Raw genomic sequence first — 17903 nt, forward strand, 5'->3', positions numbered from 1 at the left:
CAAGCTCTTCAATGTGAGTCGTCTTAAAAATAGTGACGCTATTAACGACCAGCTTTTCAAGTTTTACAAGTCTAATGATCAGTTTGAATCAGGCATCGGTTGAGTGAAGATGATGTCTCGTTTTACATTCACTTTATGCCTATTCGCGGCTTTTGATGTAAGTGTAACTTTTTACATACATATATTTAGTACTAAATCTCGTGTGGTAGACAGAGTATGGATCACTGGTGTAATTAAGATTCAAATAGTGCCAGTTTCCCGTTTTCCTCATCACCTACAAGAAGAATATTCAGATGTCTTGACTGGGCCAGCTAAAAATATTATTTGCCATTCCCTTACGGGGTAGACAAACAAGGCTTGGCTAAGTATAGAGAAGTGAGCTGAGGGTGAGCTGTTGGAGGGAGCCAATGCGAGATCAGTGCACTCTCCCTTTTGAATAATACTTACTCGTAATAATTGGAAGGTGGTATTGAGGAGCATCGGTAGTGGAATCGGTATGGTGCACTGGCCTAAAAAATTTCAGGTGCACCTAATAAGCATTTTCAAAAATATTAAAAATTCAAAATTTTTATTCATTACTATAGGATACCTACTATATATCGCTTAATAATTGTCAAAACGTATGGTTTAACAACATTGGTTGACGTCAAATAAATTACTTAAAAACTAAGTTTACTGTCGCTTCCAAGGCGTCAGTGCAGAAGAAGCGGTAACAAACTGCACTGCAGCATTTTTTTCAACAACGTCAACTTCACAATATTAAACTTAGAATATTTTTATTGATTGTTCAATATCTATGCGAGAAAAGAAACAGCAGATGGTACATATTATTTTCTTTCTCCTCTACCGGAACATGGCGGCAGCTGGCACTGGCAGAATGTGTGAAAAAATGAGTCTGGTAATTTCCTGTATGTTGCCTCTTTACCAAAATTCCGGAACCATGCCACATCTGAGATTATTAACAAGTCCGTATAACTCGTTTAATCATGTTTCATTATTTACATTTTGACATTTATTTATTGGAATAAATTAGTAGTTCATAAAAATGAATGTTAGGTACTAATCGAAAATTCAATAGGCTATTTGACTGTATTAAAAATATACATTTCTTTTATGTCATCAGTCTTGATATTATTTTTTTGGAGCGATTTGTAATAACGCAAGATAAAAATATTGCATTATTTAAACAAAATCCGTCTCAGAAAATTAGGTTTTTATATGCAGCTGTCACGTGACTAAAAACGAACGTGATTGGCTATTTCTATTATGACGTCAATTATCCATAAACAGACTGTGAATCGTACCGTTCTTTAGTGTTCGCTATTATTTTTCAAGATTTTATAAGTGTTTGATCGCTCAGGATTACTCAGATAACATAGGTATTTAATAATGGAAACCAATTCCGCGAAAGCTGACAGTCGAAACCTACAAAAAGTGGACGCAATACTTAATGGTTGGAAGAAGAAATCTGGATTGTCTTCTTCAGCCAATCCAGATTTCTATGCTGCCGAACTGAGGAATGTGAAAACATCAATGTAAGTATATCTTGGTAACCACTGATCTTAGATCATGATCGGAAACCACTTCTTGCGAATATTCAAGATATATTCATAGAAAAAAACAGTTTCGTAGGAGATTTAATTGTTGTATTAGTGCATTGAGGCACTGCATAACATTTATAGGAACTCATTTTAATAATTTTCACACTTATGACGTGGCACAAGTTAAATAAAACAAGAGAAAATCAAAACTTTTTGAAACACCAACAAGCTTTGTATGATATTTACACGAAATTTACGTCACTGCATGCCATGGCCGCCATATTGCTAAAAGTCGCGTTTTGGCGGCATATTTGAATATTTCATTTTCTTTTTCGATTTTTTAATAAAATAGCTGTAATAAAGGCAGAAAAGTATTTTTGTAGGGCTCCTTATAAACAAATAAATACCCTAAGATAGTTTTTAGAACTTTGTCAAATAGCCTATTGCAAATGTGCATAAAAACATTTTTATTATATAGTTGGAATTTATATCCTGTGGGAATATACATATAATAGTTGGGATACTATCTCACCACCGCAACAGCGCACCCTTTCTTGACTCCCTACAAAATCTCTTTAGTGTTCTTTTAGTTGTTATAGTTATTTAAGTTGTAATTTAAATATATTCTAAGGCTGCTGATGCGTAGCCATGTGCCATCGTCAATACTGACCCACCACCATCCACGGCGTTCCCAACTTCCTGATTATCGTCTCCCAATCACGAGAGGAAGGCGCTGCTCTCGCGTTTGCTCTCTAAAAGCTTATTTTGCCACCCTACAAAATCTCTTTAGTGTCCTTTTACCTAGTAATAAGTATTTTTTGGATAAAATACAAATGTATGCATAATGTTTGTATATCTAGGATCAAAGTTTACATCAGATGGCAAGTATGATAGTGATATTGAAAGGAGAGTGAACGCGGGGAACATGGTGAATGGAGCTTTGCATGCCTTTATGAGCAGTCAGAAACTATCCAAAAAGGCTCGACTGGCTGTGCACAGGGGCGTGTTGGTCCCGACATTAATGTATGGGAGTGAAAGTTGGGTATGGCAAAAGAAGCATGAAAGCAGAATAAATGCAGTGGAAATGAGAGCGTTAAGGAGTATGATGGGTGTGAAATTGAGTGACAGGATAAGGAATAGCGTGATAAGGGAATGTTGTGATGTGAAAGAAGATGTAGTTACAGGAATAGAAAAGGGTATGTTAAGATGGTTCGGTCATGTGGAGAGGATGAATGAAAGCAGGTTGACTAAGCAGATATACAAGGAGAGTGTGGAGGGAAAGGTCGGAGTGGGAAGACCTAGACGAACGTATCTTGATCAAATTAAGGACGTCCTGGTAAAGGGTCAGGTCAAAAGTACCCGAAACCGCCGAGCTTGTATGAAGAGAGTTATGAATGTGGACGAAGCGAAAGAAGTATGCAGAGATCGTGGCAAGTGGAAAGAGGTAGTCTCTGCCTACCCCTCCGGGAAAGAGGCGTGATTTTATGTATGTATGTATGTATATATGCATACCTACATCATACGTTAATCAAGTTAGGTATTCTTATTTTGAATCGTATATAATAAAGCCGTTCTTCCTTATTATTATTTCATGGCCTTAAGATGAGACAAAGTGGATCCAATTAATTCCAATGCAATTATTTTATAAACTGATCACAATCTTCGGTTTCTTATAACGAAATTGAAAAACGTTGGCAATCTTATATACACTGGAGTCTCTGTATGTACATTCAATAACGTTATAAGCATAAATGGTATATACTTATTTATTTCTGCACTACCTACATATAGGTACAAAATATTTACAAAATGTCGTAGTAGTTACTGATTTCTTAAGTTTTGACACTGAATACTAATTTATGTAGTTGACAAATCACAAGATAAATACAAAGTAGTCTATGTTATTTCTGAAGCTAATTAAAATATCATAAAATCAATTCAAAAGCTCTTAAATTTATTCGTTAGGTATACATACATAGAAAAATATAAATGTGATCTGTATAAGAAAAGATGAGCACGATGTTGAGTATATCGTTTATTACAATGAAGGATGTATGTACAAAATTATAATTGCACAGTAATTATGTCGTTTTATTATGATCAATGTTTATTTCTTAAGGTGTTACATTATCCACACTTGCGTTCGTCATGTCGTGTGTCTAACTTCACTTCGATGAAACTTGTTTCGGTACTTGTTTAAAAAAATGTAGTATGTCTTTTCCGCACAGATTATATAAGTCGATACATATATCGCCATCGCCTAAAACAAGATCCCTTAGTAATTTAATATATGTAAATATTAAATATACCTATACTTATTCTTCCAGGCAGTAAAAGCGGGGGAGGCTCCGAAGATCCGACTGAACGATGGCAACATGATTCCTATACTTGCTTTAGGAACATATGGTTCAGTAAGAAAAAATAAATTCCCTTAATTTTCTGAATTTCAGATGTTTTCAGCCTTTGTGGCGGAGTAGTAGGTATAAAGAGAGTCAAGTTTTTATTGTGGACAAATTAGGTATACTAAAGCATGAAATTTTGTGAGACATAACCAAGAGTCTACAGTCTCCCCACCATGCTGCGGTCTTTTGTCATGAATCATCATCTAAAGAGATATCAGCGCATTAATAGCACCAACCACATAAAGTGCCGTGTGGTTACCGGCACCAATACAAAGTGCCGCGTGGTTCCCGGCATCAAAACAAAGTGCCGTGTAGTTCCCGGCACCAATACAAAAAAGAATAGGACCACTCCATCTCTTTCCCATGGATGTCCTAAAAGGCGACTAAGGGATAGGCTTACAAACTTGGGATTCTTTTCTAGGCGATGGGCTAGCAACCTGTCACTATTTGAATCTTAATTCTATCATTAAGCCAAATAGCTGAACGTGGCCATTTAGTCTTTTCAAGACTGTTGGCTCTGTCTACCCCGCAAGGGATATATACGTGACCATAATATGTATGTATGTATGTACCACATAGAGATATAGGAGGAAGCTACACTAGCAACACGCACGTGCTTGTCGCCCCGCCGACCAAATGTGTAGAACACTAACAGCATGTTGTCAGATCACCGTTTTGCAATGTTGGGGCGATCGATGTCGCTAAGTAGGTCTTGTATGTTTATATTAAGTTAGATTAGTATCTAACTATACTCTAGAGTATCGCTGATTTATGTACTTACATAATAATCACGTCTTTATGCTTTACGAAATCTCGCAAAGACTGAAAGGCCACTATTGTGTTTGCGATAGCGATAGGTAACTAGCTCATCGCCCAAAGTTGAATTCCAATCGTTGATTCAGAATACCAAAACATAAATCTCGAACTCACTTTGAAGCTAGCTTAAACTGTGTAATATCAAATGACTTTAGGACGAGGATCGAGCCAAAATGCGCCAAACCGTAAACGATGCGGTTGAAGTTGGCTACAGGCATATTGACACGGCAGCTCTGTACAACAACGAGGTGGAGATCGGCCAGGGAATTGCTGACGTCATCGGGAAAGGACTTGTGAGAAGAGAAGACTTATTTATAACCACTAAGGTGAATATTTAATAGATAAAACCTGTATTGAAAAGCCTCGATCCCTGAATACTTCTAAATATCGCTTCATCCATATTAATTACATGACGTCTTTTTAAATTTCAGCTATGGAACGACAAACATGCTTGTGAACAAGTGGTGCCGGCTCTGAACGAGTCCCTGAGCAGGCTAGGCTTGGATTATGTCGATCTCTACCTCATCCACACCCCAGGGTCACAGAAGGTATTTGGTATTTCTCTAGCAGTCCTGTTAAAATGACAAACATTTTACGATGTATCTTTGGAGGTAAATTTTGAGAGCACCATCACTTATTCATCATCATATTTTTAGTAACGTACATACTAATACGGAATTAAGGACTTTGTTTAATTAACATACAATTACTTATTCCGATTTGTCATATTAAAAGACAAAACACAGAGTTATTAATATCACAAAGATACGCAGGCCACGTTCAGCTAAGGCGTAGTGAAGGAATAGAATAGAAATTCAGATACATAAGTAGTGACAAGTTTGCCAAAAAAACCAATACAGCTTTTAAATCTGCGTAAAAAGCGTTATTTCTTCTCGACCCTTTCAATTCTTACAGGCTGATGGGTCGTTCGATTACATAGACTACTTAGAAACCTGGCTTGGCATGCAAGAAGCGAAGAAACTGGGTTTGGCGCGATCCATCGGGGTGTCGAATTTCAACAGCCAACAAATCAAGAGAATTATAGACAACTGCGAAATTGTGCCTGCTGTTAACGAAATTGAGGTAGATTTTATATGTAAATTAACTGTTATGAAATGAATTTTCTTGAGACAGTGTTGCCAACTATCTTTGATGAAAACGTAAAGATCTTTATTTTTGTTGGCCTTATCTGTTTTTAGCCACAAAGCCTCGCAAAGTTGCTCATTGCGTACAGGCTGTACACAATGAGCACAAGAGACAAATATTTAATAATTTATTTATTACTCTCATTCATTCTTCATTAAATGCGGTGAAAATGAGAGCGTTAAGGAGTATGATCGGTGTGAATTTGAGTGACCGGATAAGAAACAGCGTGATAAGGGAATGTTGCGATGTGAAAGAAGATATAGTAACAGGAATAGAAAATGTTAAGATGGTTTAGTCATGTGAAGAGGATGATTGAAAGCAGGTTAACAAAGCAGATATACAAGGAGAGTGTGGACGGAAAGGTCGGGGTGGGAAGACCTAGACGAACTTATCTTGATCAAATTAAGGACGTCCCGGCAAAGGGGTCAGGTCATAAGTAACCGCCGAGCTTGCATGAAGAGAGTTATGATAGAATGTGGACGAAGCGAATAAAGTATGCAGGGATCTGGTTTATTCTTTATCTTGGCTCTGCCTACCCCTCCGGGAAAAAGGCGTGATTTTATGTTATGTTCATTCTTGTTGTTCTCAGCAAAAACATTGTAAAAGTTCCCAGTTGCATGCACCCTTTGCCACTATGCATCGGGGTCTGGAGTCTGCTTTCCACTTTATGCAGTAGATTAATTTATTATTACTACATCTCATTTCTTTTAGGTCCATCCCGCTTTAACCCAAGAACGTCTCATTGCCTTTTGTCAGAATATGGGTATCACAGTGATGGCGTACAGTCCCTTCGGATTTCTCGTCTCCAGAGAGGTGGATGACGCTCCTCCACCTAGGATAGACGATCCAACGCTCGTCGCTATAGGACAAAAGTATGGAAAAACTACTAGTCAAGTCGTCCTGAGATATTTGGTAAGCATCTGTTATTTCTTAGCTTGTAAATTAACAAAATTAAAGTTAGTAACAGTATATTCTATCTATTCAATAGGCAATAAGAGCCTTAACATGACATTGCGCAACCTTAAAAATAACTTAAGTGATGATTTATAAAACGCAAATACTCTCTGTCAAAAATAGCGAAGCAATCTGGCATACCAAAAAGCTTTCTATATGCCCATCAATTTTTTATTGTCACTGTATGATTGGATATTGAGTACAGACTGCTTCAAACTATCGTTTAAAATAAAAGGAAAGAGAAAACCAAGCCGCAGAGGGAGATCTTGGCTTCCTGATCTCCGCCAATGGTTCCGCATCAGTACCACATCCTTGATCTGAGCAACGATCTCGAGAGTGCAGGTGGCCTTGATGACCGCTAACTCTCTTAAGAAGACGGCATAATAATAGTATGAAGAATGATTGAATAACCATTTCCCCATTCCTTGTATCATATACTCTGATCTGATCTGGTCAGGTCCTGGCTCCAGAATCATGTTTAGGTACATGTGATTCCCGAAAATTTCTAATTGAAATCATTATCAGATTCGTTAAACGGGCACTCATTGACCCCGTGAACTGATATTTTCATTAGAATTATCTTTGATAAAGGCTTATAGATGATGACTGATCATAATTTTATTCCATAGATCGACAGAGGAACAATACCGATCCCAAAATCGACAAACAAGAGACGCTTGCAGCAAAACATCGACATGTTTGACTTTAAGCTGACACCCGAGGAGATCGTAACTATCAACAAATTCAACCAGAACCGCCGTATCTTTGACACCAGCTATTGGAAAGACCATCCTCATTACCCTTTTAATATTGATTAAAATGTTTATCATTTATCTTTACAACTACATTTTTTTGTTTAACTCTGATATTTTTTTCCATAGATGTTGCTCATAATTCAGTTTTCCCAGCAATGGCGTAAGTACGTGACTAAACTCAGATCAGCTGATCGACCGCCGCCATGTTTTCAACGTTATATCCCAGACAGTTATTTTAAACACTGAGCAAGCATAACGTTATCTGCATAAAATGCATGTAAAGATGGCTAGGGTTTCATTTAATTATATTTCAGGGGTATTTTACTATTTAATAAGGTCCTCGTGGATTTGTTTTAAATATATATATTTGTAAATTGTGTTTCATCATTGATAACCTGTATAATATTATGTACAATTATTATTTGTTTAAGAAAAATGTGCGAAATTGCAAATTGCGAAACGTAACTAGAGTCTGTCACGTGACATAGAGACATGCTTTATAGTGAGGAAAAGAGAACATAGTCAAAAAATAATAGGGTATTAAAAAAACAATTAAATATTTTCAAGTACTGTCTTTTACATTTTTAATTAATAAGAGCACCTAGAACAAAATTCTTATAAGGATTGTAATTTCATGGAAAATCGTAACTTTGAAACAGCAAAAATATAAAATAATAAATTTCGTTCTATGAATTAAGGTATTTTTTTTTCTTTATAAAAACCTTTTAACGATATCTATTTTTAAGAAAAATAACACGATGGTGCTGTAAATTCATTTAAAAATATGATTAATTAACTATAGCTTCAGTGATTCGTTTCCCCTTATTAAAACTGTATTGTATTTAGCTTTTGTAAAATATCCTATGTTCTTTGTACTCTAAACTACATGTAGATGATACCTATGCATTATTTCATGGAGATCGGTTCAGTGGTTTTGACGTGAACGACAGACAAACAAACACACAATTACACTTTCACATTTTTTATATTAGTATCTATAGATTTTTATCTAGCTAGGGGTAAAATTAGTTCAGCAATTTCGATTAGGTACGTTTTAATATAAATGTCAGGCATCTTTTTTGCATTTTTCGCTTCAAAATGTAGCATATCTATTCTAATACATAATCTAATACCTAAACTAATCTGGCGATAGTCGATAGATCTTTTAATAATGCAGCACCATAAAACGAGTTTATATTATACCTATTCTGCAGACGCCAAGTCAACACCACAATGTTCTTAAAATTTTGTATGAGTGTTTTTTGTTTATAGCTACCTAATCGTGATAAAATGGTTTAGTACTACGGTATTCTGGTATTGTTAAAATTGCGGAGATAAATCGCTATACGACATTACTAGTGACCCACTCCAGCTACGCACGGGTAGCATTTAAAGATGAATAATCCTCATAAAACTCCAGCATTTCGATTCAGAACAAAATTCGTCCACAACTTTCCCGAGATTAGCGCTCACATTCGAGACAGACAAAATTGAGACACTTTATAATATGTAGGTAATGAGTGTGATTCAGGGATGTGGTATTTAGTTCTTGTTTCAAAATTCGGAGCCAAATGCCTCATTTATAAAATCAATCAATTAAAGAAACGTTATTACGATGTCTCACACCAGAATAATTTACGTAGAATGAAGAATTTTATGTGTGCATGCTAAAATTGTAAATCATACAATCCAATATCATTCTTAGTTTCGTGATACATTATTTGCATAAGAGAGACATTTCAGAACTATTCGCTATTCACACAAATTGAAGGGGCATCATATTTAGTTAATTTCGCCAAGTGCATTTATCTATCCGACCGCAGCCTAAACTTAATCCATAATGTAACAGTTATTGGATCCTTATGTATGGATTTTTCTATATCTTAATTAAATTATTCTTTTATTGTACTATAATTAAGGCCTATCTTATAATATCACAGACGCGTCAATCAGTCGATGGCCAGTTGTCTGAAGGAGCCGTCTATACCGAACAGTTCGTCGTAATTCGTCGGCCGGCCCGGTCTGAGCGCCTCATTCGCTTTCAGAGACTCCTGGCTGTTGAACCAATCACGGTACTCGATTAATTTCGCTTTCCATTGTTCTGAAATTAGAAAAAAATTAAAAATGACTAACTGTGTGAGAAAGATGTACCTACGCGTTACGCTCATGCCGATTTTATTTCATAGCTCAATTTTTACTCAACTTGGAGGTTACACTACTACGCCCTCAGATTTATGAGACATAAAAGTAAAGAAAATTTTACTGATATTATTTTAGACAAAAATTTATATCGGATGGTGCAATTGGGAGGTTAGTTTTTTTAAACTAACTTTTGAGCACTGTATCCCGCGAGGGAACATCGTAAAACAACTTCTCATTCCGGCAACTGAACCATAATCCAGCTGGGTAGAGTTGCGGAGGTCAGAAGGGAGTTGCTGCGTGGAAAAATCTGACCTACCTACTCAAGAGAGGTGGGGATGCAAGTGGAACTAAGATCAGAAGGAAAAAGATTTACAAATTATTAGCTGGCATGAAATACTAAAATTTTTTTGCCCATTTCCATTTTGCTGTGTAAAGGAAGTTAAAGAAAGGACTATAAAAAAAATTAGTATAAGGGAAAAAGGTAAACTTAATAAAAAGATATAATCACCATGAAGTTCGTCCATAGATCCGCATGTACCGCCATATTCCACAGGTAAAATGTCTTGTGGGATGTATTTGTATAAATCTTTTGTGTCCTTGTGGATATAAATCTGTAATCAAAATAAGTTTATTATTAAAAAGATATAAAGTGATAGGTTTACTAAGCATATTTTTGAAAACTTACCCTATTTCTAATCTTTTCTTTGAGGAAAGGCTTCACAAAATTTATGAATCTCTCTACAATCGGTGATGTGTTAACAATGTGTACTTCCTTCAATTTCACGGGGTATGCTTCCTGAAAAAAAAATTACGCCTCTTTTAAAATAAATTTTAATAATACTTAACAAATGACCTGCAAATACGTGCAAATTCACGGGAAATGATTTTCAGTAATTTCCATCGCAGCTATAATATCAATTTACATACATACATACATACGGTCACGTCTATATCCCTTGCGGGGTAGATAGAGCCAACAGGCTTGAAAAGACTGAATAACCACGTTCAGCTATTTGGCTTAATGATAGAATTGAGATTCAAATAGTGATAGGTTGCTAGCCCATCGCCTAAAACAGAATTCCAAGTTTGTAAGCCTATCCCTTAGTCGCCTTTTACGACATCCGTGGGAAAGAGATGGAGTGGTCCTATTCTTTTTTGTATCGGTGCCGGGAACCACACGGCACGTATATATACCTCTTATATATATGTGTGTAGTCTAAAAAATATCTACCTGAACACATATCATGAATTTCTTCACCGTAGCCGGGGACAGCTTGGTCAGGAGACTGGGTCCCAGCACAGCAGCGTCAAGCACGTAGATGTCGCCAGCTACGCCCTCTATTTCTTCATTGAGCCTTATGTCGCCGATCATAAGGGCGAGTTTTAAAGAATCCGAAATTTGCTGGGCGTCCAAGTTGGGGTGGACACCTGAAAGCGATTAATTAAAAATATTTAATTATTTATTTACCATATGGTTCCCGGAACGAAGTATGCAGAGATCGTGGCAAGTGGAAAGAGGTAGTCTCTGCCTACCCCTCCGGGAAAGAGGCGTGATTTTATGTATGTATGTATGTATGTATGGTTCCAGGCACTTCAGAATTGAACCACTCCATTTCGTACCAATGGATGTCGTAAAAGGTGACTAAGGGAAATGAACTTGGTATTTGGGATGGAGTAGGTTTACCAAATTTTACTAGGTGAGGATTATCTATAGCTTCTGATGCAGCACACAAAATGAAGTGAACGGAGCTTCAAACCGTGTTAATAAAAACTAGGATACCTAGGTTAAGTTTAATTTTATTATGTTAAAATATATTTATGCTTTATAATGTTATGCCTAAACATGACCAAACTAAACACTAAACTACTACTAAACGGGAACTACACGTCACATACATACGTACGTTCAGGACTAAAGATGCTGAGCGACCGGTGTCAGATGGGCACTATAAGTTTGGAGGTTATAAAGAAAGCAATGAATTTTAACAAGAACATAGCAAATGCACCTAAAGTTGTGGGTATGGAGTTTCGCAGGTAATCTACACAGTGCAACCAGTTTGACCAGTGTCGGCTACAATGTGCACAGTACAGGGAACAGGACATTGCCCTGACGCAAATGTAGTATACTTTTTAGTTTAATATTCAGTTGTTGGTTTGAGCGGCATTAATTTGAACAGTTATTCAGATTTCTGTGGTCCGGTCGAATGATTTCAGTATTATAAGAATAGTATGTTACAGGTATAAATTTTATGCCACTGTTTTATGAGATCAATTGTGCCGTGTGGTTCTTCAAAATGGGACAACTCCATATATTTCCCATGGATGTCGCAAAAGGCGATTAAGGGATTCTTCTTTAAGACGATAGGTTAGCAACTTGTCATTACACATTTAAATCTCTGGCAACTGAACGTGGCCTTTCAGTCTTTTTAAATCTGTTGGATCGGTCTGCCCCGCTTGGGATATAGACGTGATTATATGTATGTGTATGTGTGTGTGTGTGTTTGTATTTGTTAAATTTATGCCACTGATTTATGAAAATATCCTTTTGAAATAATACGAATATTCTCTAAATATTAATCTATTAAACGTTTGCGTTACGAGATTAAAAAATAAATGTACGTTATTTGCGCGTTTAATACCTGTGTTATATATAAATTTTATAATACAATGCGAAAGTTTAAAATCACAAAGTGAACTTACCTCTGCAAATTGTAACCCTACGTCCATTGGGAGTCAAGCCATACAACGGCGGACCTTGCCTGAAAAAATAAAAGAAAACGACAATTATTTGCTTCTTACATCTTTTTATTGTTTGTTTATACTGAATTGAGATTCAAATAGTGACAGGTGTGTGACAATTGCTGTCCCATCACCTAAAAGAAGAATCCCAAGTTTATAAGCCAATCCCTTAGTCTTTCACGACATCCATGGGAAAGAGATGGAGTGGTCCTATTCTTTATTCTCAAACAATTACAATTAAACCAAACGGTCTTGAACACTTAATGTCCCATCATTGTATAATCATCACTTGCGTTACTTACCTTGAGAGAAGGCCAAGGCGTAGTCGATGATGTTCGAGGAATCTTATTGCTAGTATTTTTATAATTTACATTGTTGTAATTTTCGGCCATAGGGCATAAAGAGTACGTAGTGTACGCATTATGAATCAGTCTTTTCAAGACTGTTGGCTCTGTCTACCCCACAAGGGATATAGACGTGACCATATGTATGTATTGTATGTAGGTGGTGCAAATGTCGTCGCTTTTTTGTTAGATGGCCTTAAATCTAATTTGCTGCTTTTAGCAGATGGCATTTATTTAACGCGGGCGAAGCTGCGGTTAAAATCAAGTAAGGAATGTATATAATTTTGTATTGTATTGAAATGATGGAAACTTACACTTTGGCGTCAAGTAATCCAGATAGATTGGACGAGGTACAGTCTCGGTTGGTGAAGAATTCTGGACACGCGGCCCTCATGGTAAAGTACATGTCCAGTTTCCGCTTACATTTCTCTAAGGAGAACGAACTGCCTCGTAGAAAAGTCAACAGGAGTCGGTCTTCTGCAGAAATAAAAATTAGACATAATGTAATATAGCATACCGTTTTATGGCATAAATATTAGATTAGTTCTACGTTCATTGATGTTTTTTAATGTAGACAATGTGCATTCGTCCACGATGTAGTTTTAAGAGATCTTTATTTGTACATTGACGTCCGATGAAAATGGTGCAGTGTTGTTTGTTCCGCCGCTTTCTTCACTTTGGAAGCGGTAGTAGTTATAATTAGTTTTTAATGATGTGACGTCAATAAGATAGATAGATAAAATAATTTCTTCTTTCTAAAAATTTTGAAAATAAATCTTTCTATTTTAAGCACATTTCGCATAATGGAATATACCCGTAGACCTAAAATTTAATTATGCCTATTTTTTTAGTTTATTGGGGTCAACAAACAATTTGACCTAATACCAAAGCCATCATGCCAAAGAACATTAGGGCAAAATGATTTATGCGAAAAAAGTGACCGCTAAAATTATGTTATTGCTTTCATGATGGCGCTAAATGTTATAAATAAATAAATCATAGGACAAGTTTATCACATGCAGCCATTTTAAATGACTTTACGCAATTAACGTTCCAAAGGAAGCAAAGATGTTATTGTTCTCGCTTATTTATAAAAAACATAATTTAACGATGCTATAATCAAGGAAAAATTAACCCGTTTAGTAATTATAGAAGTATAATCGTGGGTGAGTAAGTTTTTTAAAATTTGATTATTGGTACCAATAGATAAAAGAATAGGGCTATTCTATCTCTTTCTCATGGATGCCGTAGTTCGACATTTGAATTTCAATTCTATCAAGAAGTCACACAGCTGAACGTAGCCTATCAGTTTTGTGTTTATTTATTTCTATGGATATAATAATTTATAAGTAGGTATCTTGATTTCAGAAATACATATAATCACGCCTATATCCCTTGCAGTGTAGACAGCCAACCTTTCCTGGATAGCCCGTGTAAATAGGGCCTATCCTGCGGGGAGCGTAACCGAAAAAAAAGTATAGGAAAAAGGAAATGGAAAAATATGATATTATTCAAGGCTAGACGACCGTATGACTAGGCAGTTTAAAAGGTACTCGCCAACATCCACCGTGCAGGAGAAATCCTCGCAGTGAGGCTGACCAGGGCTCTGGGAGGCTTCTAAGTTCTGCCGGCCGGATATTGTAAAGTCCTTGAATAACACTGATTACACCAAATGTCTGTATGTTCACTTCACAAATGGAAGTAGTATAGTGACTAACGACTAAAGAAAACTCATAAAATAACAGTTCCAGTCGAAGATCAATTAAACGAACGGAGAGGAGAAAAATTCGGAAGATTCCGACATAAGAGATTTTTACATAATGTTTTTAAAAAGAAAAAACAACACATATCGCTCATGTGGCCAGTCAGACGCTAACCAAAGAGGCCTTCCGCATTAGGTTTTAGAAGGAGGTACCTCGCCACTACCTAGATGGTGCTAGCCTTGAATGAAAAACCTAAAGATATGGGTAAATAAAAATAATAATGAAAAGAAGGGACTTATCGGTCCAACCACTTTCCCTTAGCCACCTTTTACGACATCCACGAAAAAGTAGTTCCTTTTCTAAAGTGTCGAGAACCACACGATACGGCAAGTTGTTTTCTAGTCAGTGGAAACCTAGACCAATAATTCAGTGGCTTATTACAGCCTCTTTAGTCGACATTACACGTAATTGTACGATAGCTATTAATAATTCCGCGGTTATAATACGTAATATGGAAATCCCCTTATATGTGTTTTGTTTTTTCCATTTTATTATTTTTTATCATACATCTTTGGACAAGAAAAGTGTTTTGTGAATAAAGTATTTTTTATTAAAACGGATAAAAATCTAATCACGTCTATATCCCTTGCGGGGTAGACAGAGCCAACAGTCCTGAGCGGACTGATAGGCCACGTTCAGCTATTTGGCTTTAAGATAGAATTGAGATTCGAATAGTGACAAGTTGCTAGCCTATCGCCTAAAAACAGAATCTCAAGTTTGTAAGCCTATCCCTTAGTCGCCTTTTACGACATCCATGGGAAAGAGATGGAGTGGTCCTATTCTTTTTTGTATTGGTGCCGGGAACCACACGGCACTAATAAAAAAATAAAAAACTAATTATTAACAAAAACATAAATTTTCTTAAATAAAGCTTTTTATGCGTTGTGATATAACATTTAAGTTCGCATATTGACGTCGTTCTTAAGGTCATTGCCACATGTTATTCGCTTGCATTCAAACTTGTACTGCAAAAACTTAATATGACGTCTATCAGATATAGTTTTTATACGGGAAAAATACTTATTCATATATCTTTTTTTTCTTATTTACATGTACGAATTTTTTTAGGAATTTTACATTAAACTCTTAAATGAACACTTATTTTTTGGTGTAGTTCCATCATGGTAATAGGGTCAAGTCAACATTGACACTAGTTCCGTTATTTTGAGATCCATTGTAAATGGAACTGATGATAAAAATTAGTATCCAGTTATTAGTACAGTTCTGTCATGGCACTGTACCATGCAATATATACTGTACCTGCAATAAAGGTACTAGTGTCAACGAGTGATCTTTTCTAAGTCAACTTGCGAACATCTGAGAGGATTACTTTGTACATTATACTGTCACTTGCGACCCGCCACTTTTTACGAGTGACATTTATAGACTCCTTCCTATTACCTTCCTTAGAAAACCCTCTTCCAACATTTCAATCAAGAATAAAGTCCGTCCACAATTTTTCGAAATTAGTAAAAAAACAGTATAATGAGCAGTGATTTTGTAAGTCTCTTACCCCATTCGTCAGGCAGATGTGGCTGCTTCCTCAACCACTCCTTAATCTGGGCAAGGTCCTGGTCTCTTGTTGCTATGTCTTCGTTCAGCTCCACTCTGATCTTTTTGGACATCTCCCCCGAAGGCTGCTCCAGGAGTTGCGACTTAAGCTTCATCGTGATCTGCAATAATGATAATTTCAATAATAGTATATTTAGTCTTTCACTCTTTTCGAAACTGTTGGCTCTGTCTACCTCGCAACTGATAAAGACTACTGATAAAGTATTAGTAGTTTATCAGTTGACTGTACGAGTGAGATAGTTGACTTTAACCGTACTTTTAGAGACGACTGCGAATGCCTTAAAGTTGGGGGTGGTAGGAGCGGCATATATTCACGTCATTACCCCATACAGAAAGAGCTACAATCTTGAAAAGACTGGAAGGCCACGTTCACGTTATCGTCGAGAAAATATTAAAATAATAGTGAGTGTATGTAGAAAATAGCAAAAACTACTGAACCGATAACGATGAAAATAGGTATGTAGGTAGCTGAAGACCCAGAATAACATATAGGCTTATCCCGGAGTTCCCGCGGGATTGATTGTTAAGTTATGATAGGGTTTCCACGCGGACAAAGTTGCGGGCGGCCTCTAGTAATGCATAAACCATCTAGAAAAATGCATTCTTGATCTATAAATAACTCGGAATCAATCATTTGCGCTCATACAAATTATTTCTGTACATGAGCTTTAAAAATACAAAAGATAGCCAGAGAAGGGCTTGACCGTGAGTGCTATTTAAAACCCGTTTATGTTAAATGAAATCATATGTGAATCATAAATCTTTTACACATTACCGATCGAATATATATCGCACCTTCGGTGCAACAAAGTAATTATATGAATGCAAAATTTCATGCGAATGAGTTCAGTGGTTTGATTGTGAAGAGGTGACAGAGAGACAAACAAACTTACTCACTTGTTAGTCTTACAGTGAGGCATATTGCCGGAAACATAACGATTTTGAAATAATAAATATTTTGTAACAGCTGAACGTGGCCTATTAGTCTTTTCAAGACTGTTGGCTCTGTCTACCCCGCTAGGGATATAGACGTGATTATAGATATGTACATATATATTTTAATTTTCACTTTTGGGAATTGAGTGACGGGTTATTTATTTTATTATTATTTGAACACAGGAGTAAGTTTCTGAACCGAGCTCTATCCTGAATCTCTACCTCAGAATTTCAAAATTAAGAAGTCAGTCAGTCACAGACTTCTCTATTGGCAGAAGTTTAAAAAATAAAAATTAGACACTAAAGGTTTTTATTTTTGAAACTCCAAATATTGATTTGTCTGTTTTTTTCATACCGTTGAAATAATAGGAGATCGCTTTGTAACGAATTTTTCAATCATCTATACTAATATTATAAAGCTGAAGTGTTTGTTTGTTTGAACGCGCTAATCTCAGGAACAACTGGTGCGAATTGAAAAATTATTTTTGTGTTTAGTAGACCATTTATCGAGGAAGGCTTTAGGCTATTTATCATCACGCAGCATCTATTAGGAGCGAAGAAATAATGGAAAATGTAAAGAAAAACGGGGAAAATTATTCCTCCTTGAGGGCTTTAATGATGCCCAAAATAACTACTCCACGCGGACGAAGTCGCGGGCACAGCTAGTTAGATATATCCAAAAACGGTTACTGATTCAATCAAGGCAGTATTTTCTTTGCTCAGGTAATTATCGATTAAGTTTTTTGTTAGCTTATAGGATCCCAAAAAACGAGTCGATCTTATTGACCTTTGG

The 17903-nt window shown here is 36.3% G+C and overlaps 2 protein-coding genes across 2 annotated transcripts in view; one reads left to right on the forward strand and one right to left on the reverse strand.

The window, feature by feature from the left end:
- LOC132903188 (aldo-keto reductase AKR2E4-like) lies at positions 1-8268 on the forward strand. The gene is made up of 7 exons (XM_060950772.1): positions 1-157; positions 3869-3952; positions 4915-5085; positions 5191-5307; positions 5675-5842; positions 6617-6817; positions 7489-8268. The coding sequence occupies exons 1-7, from the start codon at positions 110-112 to the stop codon at positions 7675-7677; spliced, it is 978 nt and encodes a 325-aa protein (XP_060806755.1). The 5' UTR covers positions 1-109; the 3' UTR covers positions 7678-8268.
- Positions 8213-17903, reverse strand: part of LOC106129976 (alpha-tocopherol transfer protein) — a 24068-nt gene continuing 14377 nt past the window's right edge. Inside the window, exons 2-8 of the mRNA XM_013328708.2 lie at positions 16116-16275; positions 13154-13316; positions 12457-12515; positions 10988-11184; positions 10442-10552; positions 10265-10367; positions 8213-9715 (exon numbers count right to left, since the gene is read on the reverse strand). Coding sequence (XP_013184162.1) covers positions 9564-9715; positions 10265-10367; positions 10442-10552; positions 10988-11184; positions 12457-12515; positions 13154-13316; positions 16116-16269 — 939 coding nt within the window. The 5' untranslated portion in view covers positions 16270-16275 and the 3' untranslated portion in view covers positions 8213-9563. The remainder of the gene's footprint in view (positions 9716-10264; positions 10368-10441; positions 10553-10987; positions 11185-12456; positions 12516-13153; positions 13317-16115; positions 16276-17903) is intronic.

Source organism: Amyelois transitella, chromosome 22 (assembly GCF_032362555.1).
Source record: "Amyelois transitella isolate CPQ chromosome 22, ilAmyTran1.1, whole genome shotgun sequence".
Classification (NCBI taxonomy): Eukaryota; Metazoa; Arthropoda; class Insecta; order Lepidoptera; family Pyralidae; genus Amyelois; species Amyelois transitella.

Excerpts from the sequence above, each read along its gene's own strand:
- LOC132903188 (XM_060950772.1), top strand. The coding sequence starts at position 110 with ATGATGTCTCGTTTTACATTCACTTTATGCCTATTCGCGGCTTTTGAT. Across the intron at positions 5,086-5,190 it reads ACTTATTTATAACCACTAAG|CTATGGAACGACAAACATGC; the intron begins GTGAATATTTAA and ends TTTAAATTTCAG. Across the intron at positions 5,308-5,674 it reads ACACCCCAGGGTCACAGAAG|GCTGATGGGTCGTTCGATTA; the intron begins GTATTTGGTATT and ends CAATTCTTACAG.